General features: G+C 42.8%; 2 protein-coding genes across 6 annotated transcripts in view; one reads left to right on the top strand and one right to left on the bottom strand.

The window, feature by feature from the left end:
- Abl2 (ABL proto-oncogene 2, non-receptor tyrosine kinase) overlaps nucleotides 1-17,900 on the top strand; it is a 129,524-nt gene extending 111,624 nt beyond the window's left edge. For 3 of the 5 annotated variants that reach the window (XM_029560178.1, XM_008826148.2, XM_029560179.1), the window contains exons 4-12: nucleotides 838-1,133; nucleotides 3,203-3,475; nucleotides 4,655-4,739; nucleotides 6,736-6,913; nucleotides 7,379-7,563; nucleotides 8,870-9,022; nucleotides 10,768-10,857; nucleotides 14,136-14,309; nucleotides 14,812-16,656. In XM_029560178.1, coding sequence (XP_029416038.1) covers nucleotides 838-1,133; nucleotides 3,203-3,475; nucleotides 4,655-4,739; nucleotides 6,736-6,913; nucleotides 7,379-7,563; nucleotides 8,870-9,022; nucleotides 10,768-10,857; nucleotides 14,136-14,309; nucleotides 14,812-16,538 — 3,161 coding nt within the window. In that variant the 3' untranslated portion in view covers nucleotides 16,539-16,656. Of the gene's footprint in view, nucleotides 1-837; nucleotides 1,134-3,202; nucleotides 3,476-4,654; nucleotides 4,740-6,735; nucleotides 6,914-7,378; nucleotides 7,564-8,869; nucleotides 9,023-10,767; nucleotides 10,858-14,135; nucleotides 14,310-14,811 lie in introns of all 5 variants that reach the window. The other 2 variants (XM_029560180.1, XM_029560182.1) reach the window with 1 other exon arrangement.
- The window catches only part of Tor3a (torsin family 3 member A), a 26,318-nt gene continuing 22,858 nt past the window's right edge, over nucleotides 14,447-17,906 (bottom strand). Inside the window, exon 6 of the mRNA XM_029560183.1 lies at nucleotides 14,447-14,571. Within this exon, the coding sequence (XP_029416043.1) occupies nucleotides 14,540-14,571 (32 nt within the window). The 3' untranslated portion in view covers nucleotides 14,447-14,539. The remainder of the gene's footprint in view (nucleotides 14,572-17,906) is intronic.

Here is a 17,906-nt window from a genome sequence, read left to right as displayed (position 1 = left end):
TGGCCTTGAACTCACGAGATCCGCCTGCCTCTGCCTCCCGAGTGCTGGGATTAAAGGTGTGTGCTACCATGCCCAGCTTGAAAATTGCTTTTTATTTCACATGTCTCCAGTTTTTTTGTTATCATTAGCATTAAATCATATCTATATGAGATACATACCTGTTGAGGGAAAGTGAGTTTTATTTCACCTTTGAAGAGTATTTTTATAGCCAGGTGTGGTAGTGCATGCCTATAACTTCAACATTCAAGAGACTGAAGCAAAAGGATCATGAGGTCAAGGCCAGTCTAGGCTGCATAATGAAACTGTCTTAAAAAAAAAAAGAACAAAAAAACCTCCAAAAGATAAGCCAGTCAAGATGGTTCAGCTGTCAAGCTCTCTCGAAGACTGGAGTTTAGTTCTCAGCACCCGTCAGGTGGCTCACAACTGCCTGTAACTCCAGTTCCAGGGGATACAACATCCTCTTCTGACCTCCATGGGTACCAGCACACATGCACAGACATATGCATAAATAATTAATCAAATAAAGTAAAAGAGTGGCCGCTATCATTTGCTAGCCATGTGAATAAGCCTTCTGTCTTGCTACACTGTCGTATCACTGTACATAGTTTCTTCAATACATTTTTAGGTGGCATATAATCCTTTTAAAATCTGTAGCAAATGTCAGAAACCAATTCTTATTATGTTTCTGCAGTTTAAGCTAGAAACTTAAGAAATTTCTAGGATATTGATAAGCAAGGTTCTTGGTTCATTTTTCAGTGAATTTGAAGTTTGATGTTAAACTTCTTCAGTTTGAAGTAAACATTTTTTCCTTTCATTCTTTGATGACTTCATGGCCAGGTGAAAAGCTACGAGTCCTTGGTTACAACCAGAATGGCGAGTGGAGTGAGGTTCGCTCCAAGAATGGACAGGGTTGGGTGCCAAGCAACTACATCACTCCAGTGAATAGCTTAGAGAAACATTCCTGGTACCATGGACCTGTGTCCCGCAGCGCAGCGGAGTATCTGCTCAGCAGCCTAATCAATGGCAGTTTCCTCGTGCGAGAAAGTGAGAGTAGCCCTGGGCAGCTCTCTATCTCGCTCAGGTATGAGGGGCGTGTGTACCACTACAGGATCAATACCACCACAGACAGCAAGGTGAGTCTTGCCAGTAGCCACTATGTGGATGGCTGCTCAGTAAAAGCAGTATCAAGAAGGACTAAAGTAGAAAGTAGTTTTTATGTCTGATATGTCAGCATGTTGGAGCTTGCTCTTTTTGAAACAATTCAGAAATGTAAATTAAAAATTGTGGTATATTAACAGTGTAAGGATAAATTAGATTTGAAGGTAAAGGAATGAAAGTAAAGGAATTAAAAGGTTGCTGTTTTTATCCATCAGCACAAATATAACCAAATACTTAGAAGCAGAATTTGTAAATTAACCTTATATCTTTGTCTAGAATAATCTGTACTAGGAAGCTCATAGAGTAAGAATATGGATATTTGAGATTGGTGTCTGTCATTCATGTAGGTTGTCATAAATAGAGCATTCAGCCATTTGGTAATCTGTACGTTGGAAGACTCAGTCTTGTTAGAATAACTGCGTTAGAATGGAGCCTGATATGTTTTATAGATTATAAAGCCTGAGCTTATGTCATTTGTTGTTCTATTGGATGGTTGATTTGGGTTGAGCCTTTTTTTCCTTCTTTCCCTCTTTATGATATGCACAGTAGGGGGATGGGCTTTGGAGCAAAACTTCAGACCTAGTAACTATACCATTTTTTTCACTTCGAGACTTTACTTAAACCTCAATTTCCTTGTTTGTTGTTGTTGTTGAGTCAGGGGCTTGTTGTATAGCCTTGGTTGGCCTAAAATTTGCTATGTAGTCCAGGCTGGACTTGAACTCAAAGAAATCCACCCGCTTATGCCTCCTGAGTGCTAGGACTAAAGGCGTATGCCACCACACCCAGCTAGGCAACTTTATTTTTAAAAATGATATGTAATATGTATATGTCTGTGTATGGGTAGCATATACCCCCCCCACACACACACATGCACATAGTTAAAGATAAATCTTTGAGGGAAAAAGTTCAGTGTCTAACATCTGGGACTCACTAATGATCTTCTGGGCTCCAAGGGGCTTGGGCAGTCCCACTGTTCATCTGTACTACCCACATACACAATTTATCTAGTGGGCTCAGGCTGGCTCCCCACCGTATCTACTGCTGTTCTTGGTGGTCATCCCATGGTTCTACCATCTCCAATATGCTGAGTTCTCCATGGCAAGTGAAGCTGTACCTTTACCAATGGCCTCCCAGCCTCTCTGCAGGGATTCCAACACAGTGCCTAAATCTGAGTGACTTCTCTCCATGACTCCTTCAATCCTGGGGTTTCCACTGCAACTGAGGCTGCATTTTCATCAGTGGTCTTTCTTGGGCTCTCTTCAGGGACTCTGACTCTGCCTCATGGTGCCATGCCTTACCTGCTCTCCATGACCCATTCATGCCTTCAACCCCAATACTATATGGGAGACTCCTAGACACTATTTGTCAAGTTCATTACCAACTTCATGTGCAGCCTTGATCTTCTTCCCTCCTTCCTCCCCTGGACCACAACTTCTGAGTGAGGACCCTGAGAAATACTTTCCAAAAGATTTCACCTCAGTGATGCTGGTCTCTTGTTAATCACAGCTGATTTTCCAACCTCATCTAACTAGCATGGATTGCCCCAGTAAAAGAAAGGTTTAATTTGCACAGATTCTAATTCAGAAATAGTCTGGTAGAATCTTTGCTTCCCTCTGAAACTTCATAAGCCAGGTCTCCAATGTCTGCATTTCTTTCAAAATTCTTATCTTCCAAGCTCCCACAGAGAAGCCCATTAAGCTCTCAGCACTCAATGGCTTTTCTAGCTCAGAGCTTCAAAGTCTTCCATCTTCTTCCCAGAAAACATTCCAAGGCATAAAAGCCACAAGGTCAGGTCCATCATAGCTAGGTCTCACTCTCTGATACCAGTTTCTGTTCTGGTTTGCTCTTCTGTTGTTGTGATAAACACCATGACCAGAAGCAGCTTGGAGAGAAAAAAGTTTTTTTTCATCTTGTGTTACAGGAGGCAGGAACCTGAAAAACAAAACAAAAAAGCCACCTTCCTATCCTGTCTTCAGGCCAGTGAAATGGCGCCTTTAAAAACAGTTCCTCCTCTCTTCTCAGGTCTGTCTGCTTTCCTCACCAGGTATATGTGACTGCTGAGAGCCGCTTTAGCACCTTGGCAGAGCTTGTTCACCATCATTCCACAGTAGCTGATGGGCTAGTGACAACATTGCACTATCCAGCCCCCAAGTGTAATAAGCCAACTGTCTATGGTGTGTCTCCTATCCATGACAAATGGGAAATGGAGCGAACAGATATTACCATGAAGCACAAACTTGGGGGCGGTCAGTATGGAGAAGTCTATGTCGGCGTCTGGAAGAAATACAGCCTTACAGTTGCTGTGAAAACACTGAAGGTGGGTTGCTGAGAATTACAGTTTTCAGGCAGCATTTTGTGCGTGTGCTGAATCACTTGGAAAGATCAGTGCGCCCTTCCCTAACTTTGGAACACTTTCCACCCACAAGTGCCAAACACTCAGCAAATTGTGGTGATTAACCCTAGTACCATTGCTGACATTGCAAGGGCAGATTATTTACTGCAATGCAGTGAAACCCACGTGTGGGCAAGGTTTGTCTCTGGAGGCTGTTGATAGAGATCTTAGTGGGAATTTGGAAGCAAATCATAAGTTCTGCTGAAAACAGCCCCTGCCAGACAGGATTCTTCATGTATTGTCTAAGAATCATGCAGGTCCTTATTCCTTTATCCCCCTGCCTCTTGCACCTCCCATCTCCTTGCAGTTAAAGACATCTTTTTAAATTAAAAAGTAAAAGTCTCACTGAGTAGTCCAGGCTGGCTTCCAAGTAAGGATCTTCCTGCTTCAGCCTCCTAGGCTCACAGGTATGCACTGCCATGCCCAACTAGATCGCTTCTTATTCTGAAATTCACGGAAATCTTTTTCCTTATACTACTTTGTCCCCCTTTTAAGCATCCCAATGCAAAATTACAGTGTTGCTGCTCATTCCATACTCTGAAAATTGTCCCAGAGTCTCAGTGGCTCTGGTGTGTCATTATGTGAGCTATTCTTTGAATCAAGTAGATTAAATGAATAATGGTCCTGTTTATTAAGCACATTCTGAATGTAAAAAAAGATCTGTGAGGCCTTGCAAATATGCTTTGTTATTTAAGAAACATGGTCTAGTCGGGAAGATAAAAAAAGTAAACAGCTATCTGCTCTATCTTCTCATCCAAACACTAAAATATCTAGAGAAAGAAACTGTCAGAGAACTGAATCTAAGTTTCCTATTTTTGGTTGATTATAAATATGATTGTTGAATTTACTTTCCCTATTCATTTTTACTCCAGTATCTAATACTTGATAAATTCAAGGATGTTATTCTTAGTTGTACTTCTGTAGAACATACTAGATTGTACTAAAATTTCTTAAGGTAATATGCTAAAATATTCAAATGGTGATTGCTTTTACTTTGAAAGCTGAAGTAGGATTGTGATTGTGACTGAAATGATTAAGATGGAGGTTTGACTCCTTCCTCCTTTTTTTTTTCTTTCTGTTTTACCTACCTTCTACCTTTAACAGGAAGATACAATGGAAGTAGAAGAGTTCCTAAAAGAAGCTGCAGTGATGAAGGAAATCAAGCATCCTAATCTGGTACAGCTGTTAGGTAAGGAAGTATGGACACATTGATCCTCAGGTGTGTGCTGTCATCTCAACCCCTCTTTACCTTCAGATCATTATTCCTCTTCTTCCTCTTCTTCCTTCTCTTCCTCCTCCTCCTCCTTCTTCCCCTTCTTCCTCCTCCGTCTTTTCTCCTCCTGTTCCCATCTCTTCCTCTTCCTCCCACCTCCTCCTCTTTCCCCCTTCCCCTCTTCTGCCTCTTCCCCCTTCCTCCTTCGCCTCTTCTTTTTTTTAAGAGTACCCACCATTGTGGAAACTCTCAGTGTCAGTCCACTTCAGTAAATATTATCATGAGCTGGAGATGTGGCCTAGTGGTAGAAGACTTGACTAGCAAGCATGAAGTCTTAGGTTCACCCTCTAGCCACACACACATATACATACACACTGTATTTTAATCAGTAGACTTTGTGTTTAAAACAAAAAACAAGTGACCCAGGTTGATTTCAACAGGTAAAACTGTCCAGTTTATGGTTGCCCTAGATTCAAAATTCAGAAGCGTTCAAGGTAGCACTAAACCAAAAATTGGCATGAAGTATTTTCATAAAATACACATTAAACAAAGGACTATTGAAAAGGAGGATTAAAATTATGACCTATCAGCTTATCAAATCAGGATATGCTATGCTATGATAGATTAGTTTCTCACCTGTTTGGTTTACAAAGGAACCTTTGATTAAACCTTTCTGCCTTTTAAAATTGGGCTAGTTCTTTCGAATGCTCAAATTAAGCTAAACTGTTTCAAAGAAAATCGTTTCTTCTTTTTTTAAAAAAAATGGAATCTGCTTGGGGCTAGAGAGATGGCTCAGTGGTTAAGAGCACCGACTGCTCTTGGAGAGGACCCTGGTTCGATTCTCAGCACCCACACAGCGGCTACAAACCATCCTTAACTCCAGTTCCAGGGGAATCTGAAGCCCTCTTCTGACCTCCACCACATTGCATGATACAGGTGCACTCACATACATGCAGGCAATACACTTATGCACGTAAAATTAAAATATTACCGCTAGATGAGGAACAGCTGACCCTCCTAAAACAAAGACCTCTAAATAGGCTGACTAGATTCACCAGAAGGGCAAGTAGTGGGGAATGGCTGGGAGTACCGACAACACAGCAGACAGTAGCAGGGATATCAGAGTATAAGGGCACTAGTGGGGGAAGGGAGGCTATGGGAGGGTGCCATCTGGGAAGTGGTGTAAAAATCAATAAATGTTTTAACATTTTTTTAAATTAAAATAATAAAATATTTTTTTAAAAAAGGAAGCCGGGCATGGTGCTGCACGCCTTTAATCCCAGCACTCAGGAGGCAGAGGCAGGTGGATCTCTGTGAGTTCGAGGCCAACCTGTTCTCCATAGTGAATCCAGGACAGCTGGGGCTACAGGGAGACCCTGTCTCAAAAAGATAAAAAAAAAATGGAATCTGCCATGTATTAGTGAGGTCCTCGACTATGCAAAAAATTTAGTTTTTAGAAAGCATAATTACAGGCTGGGTATGGTGACACACACCTTTAATCCCAGTTCTTGGGAGGCAGAGGTAGATGGATCTGTGAGATTGAGGCCAGCCTGGTCTATATAGCGAGCTCCAGGCCAGCTGGAGCTATAGGGAGACCCTGTCTCAAAATAACAAAACAAACCCCACAAACAAAAAACCCCACATAATTATAGACTAGGCTGTCAGTTCTCCCTACATGTATAAGTTCTGTTACCTTTAGGTGAGCATTGTTAGTATACAGTTGAAAGTGAATGATGAGCAGGTACAGAACTCTAGAAATTTTGGTCTTAGCCCCATGTCAAATGAACGCAAGTAATTTTGCTTTTGCTTAAATAGGCACATACTGAAAAGGTATATGAATTTCCAGAGAACAAATGATGCAAACAACCAGGTTTTAAATTTTTATTACATTTATTTCATAGAATATGGTGGTAATAATGGAAAAGATTATTGTCAAGGTAAACTTAAAAATTGTCAAATTGTTCTTGGTCAGGCGTCTGTACTTTGGAGCCACCATTTTACATTGTGACTGAATACATGCCCTATGGGAATCTCCTTGACTATCTCCGCGAGTGCAACCGAGAAGAGGTGACTGCAGTTGTACTGCTTTACATGGCCACTCAGATCTCTTCTGCAATGGAATATCTGGAAAAGAAGAACTTCATCCATAGGTAATGCCCAGAAGTTTTCTAAAGATTAGAGAAAGTCATTGGTTGCTTAAGGTAGTAACGAAACTAGTAAGTGAAAGCCATTTGACCTAGCACTATATCCAAGATCCTCTTGCTCCATCTAGCGGCCAACTTTTTAAAGTAGTAGTCTGTCTTAGTAATGTGTTTTTAAAGCCTTTTAGAAAGGTGTCTGTTGCTCACCCCTGAAATCTATCCTACTGTACTTATATAAAGGAATTCATTTTATAAATCCTCTTTATTCTGGAATCATAAAATTTCTCCTTATGGATACTCTATAAGTGATTCAAATTGGAGTTTCTACCATGTTAATGATTATCTTTAAAATACAATGTTTATTAACATTTACTTATCAGCTCTGCTTGTAGCACAAAGAACCAGGAACAGAGCATTCACTCCCATTTTTTTTCATCATCAAAATAGAATCACATAGGGTTCTCTTTCCCACAGAGATCTTGCAGCACGTAACTGCCTAGTGGGAGAAAATCATGTGGTAAAAGTGGCTGACTTTGGCTTAAGTAGACTGATGACTGGAGATACCTATACTGCACATGCTGGCGCCAAGTTTCCTATTAAGTGGACAGCACCAGAGAGTCTGGCCTACAATACCTTCTCAATTAAATCAGATGTCTGGGGTAAGGTTGGAACAATTTCTTACATGTGTCATTTTATTTTCTTTATAAATGCTCCCAGGTCTCTTTGAAAGAGGGCCTTACTTACTATGTAGGCCTGGTATATACTATGTCAGCTTAGGTTGACCTCAAATTTGAGGGCGTCTTCTGCCTCAGTGGACCTGAGTGCTGAGACCATAGGCATGGGCCATCATGCCCAGTAAATTCTCCTAGTTCTTCAGAGCTTCCCATTTATTTTCATTTTGTATTTGTTTGTTTGAGACAGAGCCTCATTATGTAGCTCTGGCTAGCCTGGAGCTCAGAGATCTCTGCCTCTCAAGTGCTGGAATTAAAGGCATGTACCACCATACCTGGCCTGAGAGCTTCTCTTTTATGATGCTCAAATAAAAGAGATACATTAATGATTTTTTTTCCTAAAGACTGGGCATGGATACCTATAATACCAGCATTCAGGAGACTGGGGTAGGAGATGGGAGTTTGGAGTAAGGCCATCCGGGGCTACATAGCAAGTTGAAGGCCAGTTGAGCTACATAGGGCTGGGAATGGGGTACAACTTAGTGACTGAATATTTGTCTAATATATAGAAGGCCCAGGGTCAATCCCCAGCACCAGGGAAAAAAGAAGCAATCAGTACTATAGTAGATGCCTGTAGTTGCAGCTGAACTAGAAGCTCAGGTGGGAGGATCCCTTGAGTCCTCAAGTGTGAGAGCTGCCTGGGCAATGTCGTGAGACTGTGTGAGCACCAGCAAAATAGCCTGGCATGATGGTGCAGGCCTCTAATCCTAGCACTCAGGAGTAAGAATACAAGGTAGGGACCAGCCTGGGCTATTTAGTAACTTTTGGGCCAGCCAGGACTACATAGTGAGAGCCCATCTTTTATTAAATAAAAGAAAGGCCCAGTGTGGTGTCATATACCTTTAATCCTAGCACTTGGAGGCAGAAGCAGGTGGATCTCTGTGAGGTTGAGGCCAGCCTGATCTAGGTAATGAGTTCTGCAGAGAGACCCTGTTTAAAAAAAAAGCAACGCAACAAACTGCCCATGCCTTGGAGTAGATTCCTGTCCAGATCTCACACTGCACTAGAGCTGTGAAGATCCTTTCCCTCTAAAACTTCTGCTTTTCACATGAGGTTTTGTGTATTTCTTTTTAAGGAAGGCCTGATAGTGTTTCATTTAGATTTGTCCTTGTATCAAATCTAATTTCTACTGCCCAAAAAGCAGGATGATTTACTAGAAAGGCTTAGTAAACCAAACTAGTATAGATATTTGAGTTTGAGGCCAACAGAAATATTTTTCAATCTCCTTATGCAGCTTTTGGAGTCTTGCTGTGGGAAATTGCTACGTATGGGATGTCACCATATCCAGGTATTGACCTATCTCAAGTCTATGATCTTCTGGAAAAAGGATATCGAATGGAACAGCCTGAGGGGTGCCCCCCTAAAGTCTATGAACTTATGAGAGCATGTAAGTGTTTCACATGTTTGAATTTTGAAACAGGACCAACAACAGGATGGTTAATGAAATAGAAACATTTCTCTCTTAGTGTTGTTAGATTGACTCTAGCCTCAGTACATTTAAAGAGCTGGCCATTGGCTAGACAGTGGGCACAGTGTATGATGTACAATTGAGTCTTATTGGAAACCTAAGAATAGTTGAATGTGGCCCAAATATAGATCCAATTTCTCACAAACATTCGTATATTTAATAAGATGTTGGTTTTGCAGATTATGGTTGGGGGATGACCGCTTTCAGCTAGATGCCAATGATTGCTAAAGTATTCTTTGTTGGGGAGATGGCTTAGTGGGTAACATCATGTGCTCTACAAGCATGAAGACCTGAGTTCAAATCCCCAGTACCTATGTATAAAGCTGGTCTTGGCTACAAATGCCTGTAATTCCATCATCAGGAATCCTTTGCGATCCCAGGAGGTCACTGGCCAACCAGCTGAAACAGAGGCCTCCAGCTCAGTGAGGGACCCTGTCTCCAGACAATAAGGTGGAAAACAGTGGAGAAAGATGCTTCTGGCCTCTACATGCACGTGAAGGGGTACACAAATGCACACTCTCGTGCATACCACATACATATCACGTACATACCACACAAAACAACAAAAAAAACCCTCTGTTATGAGTATAAACAAAAGTGTTGTACTGTTTGAAGATGTGAAGGTGGGAATGTGAATAGTACATGAAATAGCGTCTGTGCGCAGACATAACGGTATTCTCGTTAGGCGTGTGCATTCCATACTACCCAAGTGTGGGTGATCTTTCTGAGAGGCTGCTAAATTTCTGAATTTATCTATTTAAACTTTTGTAAGCTAGACAGTTTAGAACTTTATTTATTCATTTGTTTATTGGTGAGGGGTGTTCATGGCACTCGAGTGGAGGTCAGAGGACAACTTGTGGGAGTGAGTTCTCTCCTGACGCCGTGTGGGACCCAGAGATCGAACTCAGGTTGTCAGTCTTGGTGGCAAGCACCTTCACTCACTGAGCCATCTTTCTAGCCCCTTACTTCACTTTTCTAATGGAGGGAAACATGCCGTTTTCTTTTTTTAAAAAAATATTTTATTATGTGTTTGAGTGTATTGCCTGCATGTACACAAGTGCATCTGTCTCACGTAGTGCCCACGGAGGTCAGAAGAAGGCGTCAGATCCCCTGAAACTGGAATTAAGATGGTTGTTAGCCACTATGTCGGTGCTGGGAATCAAACCTGCGTCCTCTGCAAGAGCAACCAGTGCTCTTAAGCCATCTCTCCAGCTCCAAATGTCATTTTCTTTCTTCCACTTTCCCTTCCTCCCTCCTGCCCTCCCCTCCCTCCCTCAATCCCTCCCTCCTTCCTTCCTTCCCTCCCTTCTATGTATGTGTGTGTATGTGTTAGGCCTTTTTTTTTTTGGAGACAGGGTCTCACTATTTAACTCTGGCTAGCCTGAAACTCTGTGTAACCCAGGCTGACCTCAAACTCAAAGATATGCCTGCCTCTGCCTCCCAAGTGCTGGAATTAAAGACGTGTGCTACCATTCTGGGCAAACATGCCATTTTCTAGATGTTCTCCCTATTTTTGTAGTAGAGGGAATGGGAGCCAGGGCTAAATAGAAGGACCAGCACATGCTGTAATCAGTCAGCACACATTGTGGTGCCTGGGCTCAGTGCCTGCTGTGCCACCCAAGAACCGATTGTGTCACGGAAGTTTTGGTATTCTCCTGTCATAGGCTGGAAGTGGAGCCCTGCTGACAGGCCCTCTTTTGCTGAAACCCATCAAGCATTTGAAACGATGTTCCATGACTCTAGCATCTCTGAAGGTGAGACTGGGCCAGGTGGTGTTAACTGTTAGTGGCCATTTTGGGGATGGTAATTTAAAAAACGATTAGCTCTTAGGGTTACCAACTGTTTAATGAGTTCACTTTTGGCCTTTATTGTTATTGCATTACTGCTTTTTTGTACCTTTTCTATTCTTGTTTTTTCTGTTGCATATTTAAATACTGAAATTATGTTTTGATTTTAAATTTGTTCAGTCTCCACAAAGACAATAACATTAGTAGTTCTTAACATTTATACAGAGAAGAGAAAAAAATTAAGTATAAAAATATTCTGGAGAGATGGTTCAGTAGTTATGAGCTCTTCCTGCTCTTGCAGAGAACCAGAATTTGGTTCCTAACATCCATATCTGGCTGCTTATAGCAGCCTGTAACTCCAGCTCTAGGTGATCCGATCCCTGGTCTTCTGCACAAACCCATACATAAACACACACAAATGCATAATTAAAAATTAAAAATAAATCTTTAAAGAATATATATTCGAATTCTGAACCACATCTACCAAGGCAGGATCAAAACAAAAAAAAACAGTATCAAGAAATCCCATTCTACAGTCCTGAGGGTGATGCTCTCAGGAGGCAGAGGCAGGTAAATCTCCATGCCAGCCTGATCTATGGGCGGGGGGGAAGAAAAGGAAAAGAAAGAATTTCATTTCTAAACCTATATCTTAAGGAAATAAATAAGAGTTTAGCTAAGATTTGTCTAGAAGGATATGGATTCTGAGTGGTTTATAATACTGAAAAAGTAAAAACAACATGAGCATCTAGTGGACTGTTAATTATATAACCATGTAACTACTTAAAATTATGCTCCTGAATATAGGAACAGGTAACCCTTTTCCCAGATAACTAGGAAAGGGGTTTGAGTTAAGTACATTAAGCTATCAACAAAGTTAAACCTTTCCTTACTTAAGAAACAAGTATATATGGACATACATAGGCTGTTCCTTGCTTTTGTGTTTAAATAGATGCGCAAAAGGCAGCCAGTCAATAGGGTGTGGTAGCACACCTGTACCCCAATATTCAGGAGGGTGAGGCAGGAAGAGCTCAAGCTCAAGGCCAGTTTGGACTACATCTTGAGACATTGCCTCAAAAATAGAGTTCATCAGCTGCCTTCTTGTTAACAAGGAATGAGTGACTCCCTGTTCCTAAAGAGTTGACATACAGAATTCTTAGTTTCATCTGCCTACTAGATGCTGTAATTCAATTCTGGAATTTTGTACAAATTTTTCAGATTTTTGTTTTCCGTTTCTTCATAATTGAGCAGAGTTTGATCTTAAGTTCAAGTTTTAAAATGTTAGACGAAATCAAGCAAGTTGAGTTTGTCTTGTTCCCCTTGTGATGTATTACATTTGGTGAGAAGAAATGGAAAATAGAAATGCAAAGCTAAAGCTTAATGAGAAAATGTTTCGTCCTTGCCCTCACATTGTCTTCTGACATGTGTACACACACACACACACACACACACACACACACACAAATGAGGTATAATGTAAATGTAACGTAAAACAATTTTAAGTTATCTAGTAACAAAATTTTACAATTTAGTTGTCCCGATGTTTCGTTTTTGTTCAGAAAACTACTTTTTTGTTTTGTTTTGTTTTGTTTATTGGTTTTGGTTTTGGTTTGTTTGTTTTTTTCCCCAGTAAAAACCACAAAGCCCAGGACTAAATTTGAAATCAGCCAAGGGTGACTATTGGAGCAAGCACTGTTTGAATAATCAAGTTTTGTTTTGTTTTGATTCTGGTACTGAGGATTGAACCCAAGATCTTACACATGCTAGGCACATACTGTACTACCTGTGCTATATCCCCAGCTCAAAATAATCAGGGTTTTTGTTTCAGCATGTGGAGTGTGATATATCAGGGAATGGAACTTTGTTGGTTTGCTTGTTTTGTGTGTATGAACACTTCTTAAAAGGCTGATATGGTTTTGGGGGTTTTTTGTCTTTTTTTTTTTTTTTTTTTTTTTTTTGAGACAGGGTCTCCCTGTAGTCCCAGCTGACCTGAACTCACTGTGTAGACCAGGCTGGCCTTGAACTCACAAGGATCCGCCTGCCTCTGGGATTAAAGGCGTGTGCCACCACGCCCGACAAAAGGATGATATGTTTTATTTACATGAAATAGAACGAATTGTATCTACTCTCCTTTTTGTGAAAGCTACACCCTAAAAATGAAAATATTTGCAGATATTTGTCCACTTCATTCAACATCTGCACAGCACTTAGTAAACTAGGCTATCCAAATGCTCAGTAAACATACGAAGCCATGCTCAACATTACTCACCACCAGATTAAACCATGAGGTACATGACCATCGGGATGGTCGTACATACTATAAAATAACAGCATCCAGTTTTGACAAACATGCCAAGTAACTTGGACATCTACACACTGGTGATGTGAGTGTAAATGATTACAATCATTTTACTGAGGAGGACCTGATACTGATGAATGAATGGATGTGTACCCTGTAACCTATCAGTTCATGTCAAATGGAGGTAGGTAGACTTGTGAACCAAAAGGCATATGTAGCAGGTTGTTCCTAGCAATATAATTTTATTACCTAAAGCTGGAAACAGCTTCGGTATCCATCAAGAGGAGAGCACATGAATCTTGGTGTGTCCACACATTGAAATAGTGTATGCCAATGAGAAAAAAGCCCTGCCACATGCAATAACATGTGAATCTACAGGACTAATGTTGAATAAAAGAAACCATCTAAAAGATTATATACACGACTGGAGAGGTAGATCAGTCAGTGAAGTGCTTGCCATGCAGATCAGAGTACCTGTGTTCAGCTTATACCTGCGATCTCAGAGCTGGAGAGATAGAAATAGGATTTTGGGCCGATCAGTCTAGCCAAATCTGTGAACTCCAAGCCAGTGAGACCCCCCTGTCTCAAAAAGTAAGATGGGAAGCAACTGAGGAATACACCCAGCATCAACCTCTGGCCTCCACATGCATGTGCATGTGTACACAAATGTACATACACAAGAGTATATACTCTGATTCCATTTCTGTGTTTTGTATAATTTCTGTTTCATTTCAAGTTGGCATCTTGCTATTTTGCCCAGGCTTGTGTCAAATTTCTGGGCTAAAGGAATCCTCTAGCCTCAGCCTTCTGAGTAGCTGGTACAGTACCTACCACCGTACATTTATGTACTTCTATATTCTCTCCATTTTTCTTCTTTCAATTGTGTGCCTTTTCTCACTTTTTCTGTCTAAAATTGTTCCTTTTACCAGTACTCTTGTCTTTGTCACAGAGGTAGCTGAGGAGCTTGGGAGAGCTGCCTCCTCCTCATCTGTTGTTCCATACCTTCCTCGATTGCCTGTACTTCCTTCCAAATCACGGACCCTGAAGAAACAGGGAGAGGATAAGGAGAACATTGAAGGGGCACAAGCTGCCACAGAGAACCCTGCTTCCAGTTCAGCACCAGGTAAGGGGCCATCGTAGAAGACTAAATGGAAGCTGCCTCATTTAGTCAGCCCATCTTGTATGTCCATCTTCCTTGAGGACAGAGTAGTCTCTCTTTGGCCTGGCACTCTGGTCCTTGGCCCTGCATTTCGAGGGTGGGTGTTCCTATCTTCCATCATCCAACCTGCCACTCCATCTTCTCAGTCCCTGGCTCCCAGATAGTTGCCATTTTTCCAGTTGTGAAAAAGGCCTTCAGTGAGGCTGACAGGTGGTCCCAGGCACATCTGTTTTGTAGAGAAAGGATGAATACTACAAAAACCAAGAGGTTTTTTTCCCTATCAATACCACATCACGTTTGGAACAGTAATCACTGGGAAAAAAATAATATATTTGTTAATTTCCTCTGAGTAACTCCAACATCTGACATTTAATAGATGCTGATAGAACTTTTATAACTCAGCCCTAGTCATGCTAACTGGCTCATTTCTTGTCTTTCCCATTGCTGATTGGCCATTTCTCATCAGGGTTCATTAGAAGTACACAGGCCTCCAGTGGATCCCCAGCACTGCCTCGAAAGCAAAGAGATAAGTCACCCAGCAGCCTCTTGGAAGATGCCAAAGAGACATGTTTCACCAGGGATAGGAAGGGAGGCTTCTTCAGCTCCTTTATGAAAAAGAGAAATGCTCCCACACCCCCCAAGCGTAGCAGCTCCTTTCGAGAAATGGAGAATCAGCCCCACAAGAAATATGAACTCACGGGTAACTTCTCATCTGTTGCTTCTCTACAGCATGCTGATGGGTTCTCTTTCATTCCCGGCCAGCAAGAGTCGAATCTGGCGCCACCCAAGTGCTATGGGGGGAGCTTTGCACAGAGGAACCTCTGTAATGATGACAGTGGTGGGGGTGGGGGCAGTGGTGCTGCTGGGGGTGGGTGGTCTGGCATCACAGGCTTCTTTACACCTCGCTTAATCAAAAAGACACTGGGCTTACGAGCAGGTAAACCCACAGCCAGTGATGACACTTCCAAGCCTTTTCCAAGGTCAAACTCTACATCTTCCATGTCCTCAGGGCTTCCAGAGCAGGATAGGATGGCAATGACCCTTCCCAGGAACTGCCAGAGGTCCAAACTCCAGCTGGAAAGGACAGTGTCCACCTCTTCTCAGCCAGAAGAGAATGTGGACAGGGCCAATGACATGCTTCCAAAAAAATCTGAGGAAGGTGCTGCTCCAGCCAGGGAGAGACCAAAAGCCAAACTATTGCCCAGAGGAGCAGCCACAGCTCTTCCCTTGAGAGCCCCCTCCGGGGATGCAGCCATTACAGAGAGTGACTCTCCAGGGGTGGGCTTGGCTGGAATGGCAGCTGCCCCCAAAGGCAAGGAGAGGAATGGTGGGGTGCGACTTGGGGTCACTGGAGTCCCAGAGGATGCAGAGCAGCCAGGCTGGTCTTCTCCAGCCAAGGCTGTAGCTGTCCTCCCAACCACTCACAATCACAAAGTGCCAGTCCTTATCTCACCCACTCTGAAACACACTCCAGCTGAAGTGCAGCTCATTGGCACAGACTCTCAGGGGAATAAATTCAAACTCTTGTCAGAGCATCAGGTCACATCCTCTACTGACAAGGACCGACCCCGCCGGGTAAAACCAAAGTGTGCTCCACCCCCACCACCAGTGATGAGACTGCTGCAGCATCCATCTGCATGCTCAGACCCTGAGGAAGAGCCCACTGCCCCGCCTACAGGACAGCCCACTTCAGAAACACAGGAGGGAGGGAAAAAGGCAGCTCCAGGGCCAGTGCCCAGTAGTGGGAAACCTGGGAGGCCAGCAGTGCCTCCACCTCAAGTGCCTCTGCCCACACCTTCCATCTCGCCAGCCAAAATGGCCAATGGCACAGCAGGTACTAAAGTGGCTCTAAGAAAAACCAAACAAGTAGCTGAGAAAATCTCAGCAGACAAAATCAGCAAAGAGGCCCTGCTGGAATGTGCTGACCTACTGTCCAGTGCTATCACAGAACCCGTGCCCAATAGCCAGCTGGTAGACACTGGACACCAGCTACTCGACTACTGCTCAGGGTACGTGGACTGCATCCCTCAGACTCGCAACAAGTTTGCCTTCCGAGAGGCCGTGAGCAAACTGGAACTTAGCCTGCAGGAGCTGCAGGTGTCCTCAACAACTGCTGGTGTGCCTGGGGCAAACCCTGTCCTTAATAACTTATTGTCATGTGTACAGGAAATTAGTGACGTGGTGCAGAGGTAGCCACTGTCAGCTGAGTGGAAAATGCACACATTTCTAAGGGGAGAGGGAAAGGGACTTGTTTTCCTGTGTTCTTGTTTTCAAAAAATGAAAGACTGATACTTGAGTGTGTTTATGTGAAGTACCTCAGATCCCTGAGTTCTCACGTTTACAGGTTCATCTCAAAATAACAAAGTAAACCACATAAGTAGAAGAGAAGCAAATTTGGTGGGGCAAGGCAGTGGTGGACAAAGTTGGAAACAGCACTGGAAAATCGGGAAGCATCTTGTACAAGTCATAAAGACATGTAGCCCCTCCCCACCTGCAGTGATGGGGCTGCTCCGCTGGGCAGCCCTCAGTCAGTCTGTACCACAGAAGTGTGCCTGATAGGTTCTGAGGGTGATTATGCTTCAGTTCACTCGGCACATTCTGGGCACAGAAGAAAGCAATCAGGAATGTGACAGGAGATGTTTTATTTTTCAAGGCTGTGGGCGTGGCTGTTGCCTGGCTTCCACAGGTCTTTGCTGCTGTAGTAAGAACTGCAACATAGATTGCTAGAATACTAAACTGGGAAGTGTCACCCTTTGTGGCTGCTCCTGTCCTGTTTCCCATTGGTGTATTAATTAGCGCAGGAATAAAGAATGCTGGGATGTGTAGTCAGATAGAGTGATACCTTCAGAAATCCCATGGCAACACAGTCACTTTTCCCACTCTTATTAAGTTACTTCCTAATGGGCAGGACCTGCTTGCTGCTTCTTGGTGGCTATCTGTAAACCACAGGAATCAGGGGTGGGGTCTTCTTAGTGGCTCTTCTCTGTCCTTTGCTGGGCAGGCTGTCTTCCTTTATTCCTGACAGGATTCAGGGCATTAGCCAGCATCAATGTTGAAAGTAGTGGTCACTACAGGTTCTCACAGGGGAAACCTCTCTGATACAATGCCCCTGCCTACTGACATACTGGCCAAGGACTTCAGCAGTCACTACAGGTTCTCACAGGGGAAACCTCTCTGATACAATGCCCCTGCCTACTGACATACTGGCCAAGGACTTCAGCAGCTCTATATTGTTAACTGAAATACCAAGGAGATGCAGTCCCTTTTTGAAACTGTATGTCTGGGCCCAGAGGCCTGAGACTGAGAGGAGATGCTTGCTTTGTTGATTTGGATATTTTACCTTTCCCTCCCTCAATACCTTAAGCCAGTCTGGGTGGGCAGTAGGAAAGGCATTTTCTCTCTCTATGGGCTTACATTGCCTCCACATTATTCTCACATGCTTTTCTCTGCCTGCATATCTATCCCTACCCCATCATTGTACTTGGTAAAGTTCATGTGGAAAATATACTTTATTTATTTTGTCATTTCACCTCTATTTTAAGAGTAATTGGAGGAGTAGTT

The sequence above is a fragment of the Nannospalax galili genome, unplaced genomic scaffold, assembly GCF_000622305.1.
Source record: "Nannospalax galili isolate Female #2095 unplaced genomic scaffold, S.galili_v1.0 scaffold429, whole genome shotgun sequence".
Taxonomy (NCBI): Eukaryota; Metazoa; Chordata; class Mammalia; order Rodentia; family Spalacidae; genus Nannospalax; species Nannospalax galili.
This window is presented reverse-complemented; position numbering and strand designations above follow the sequence as displayed.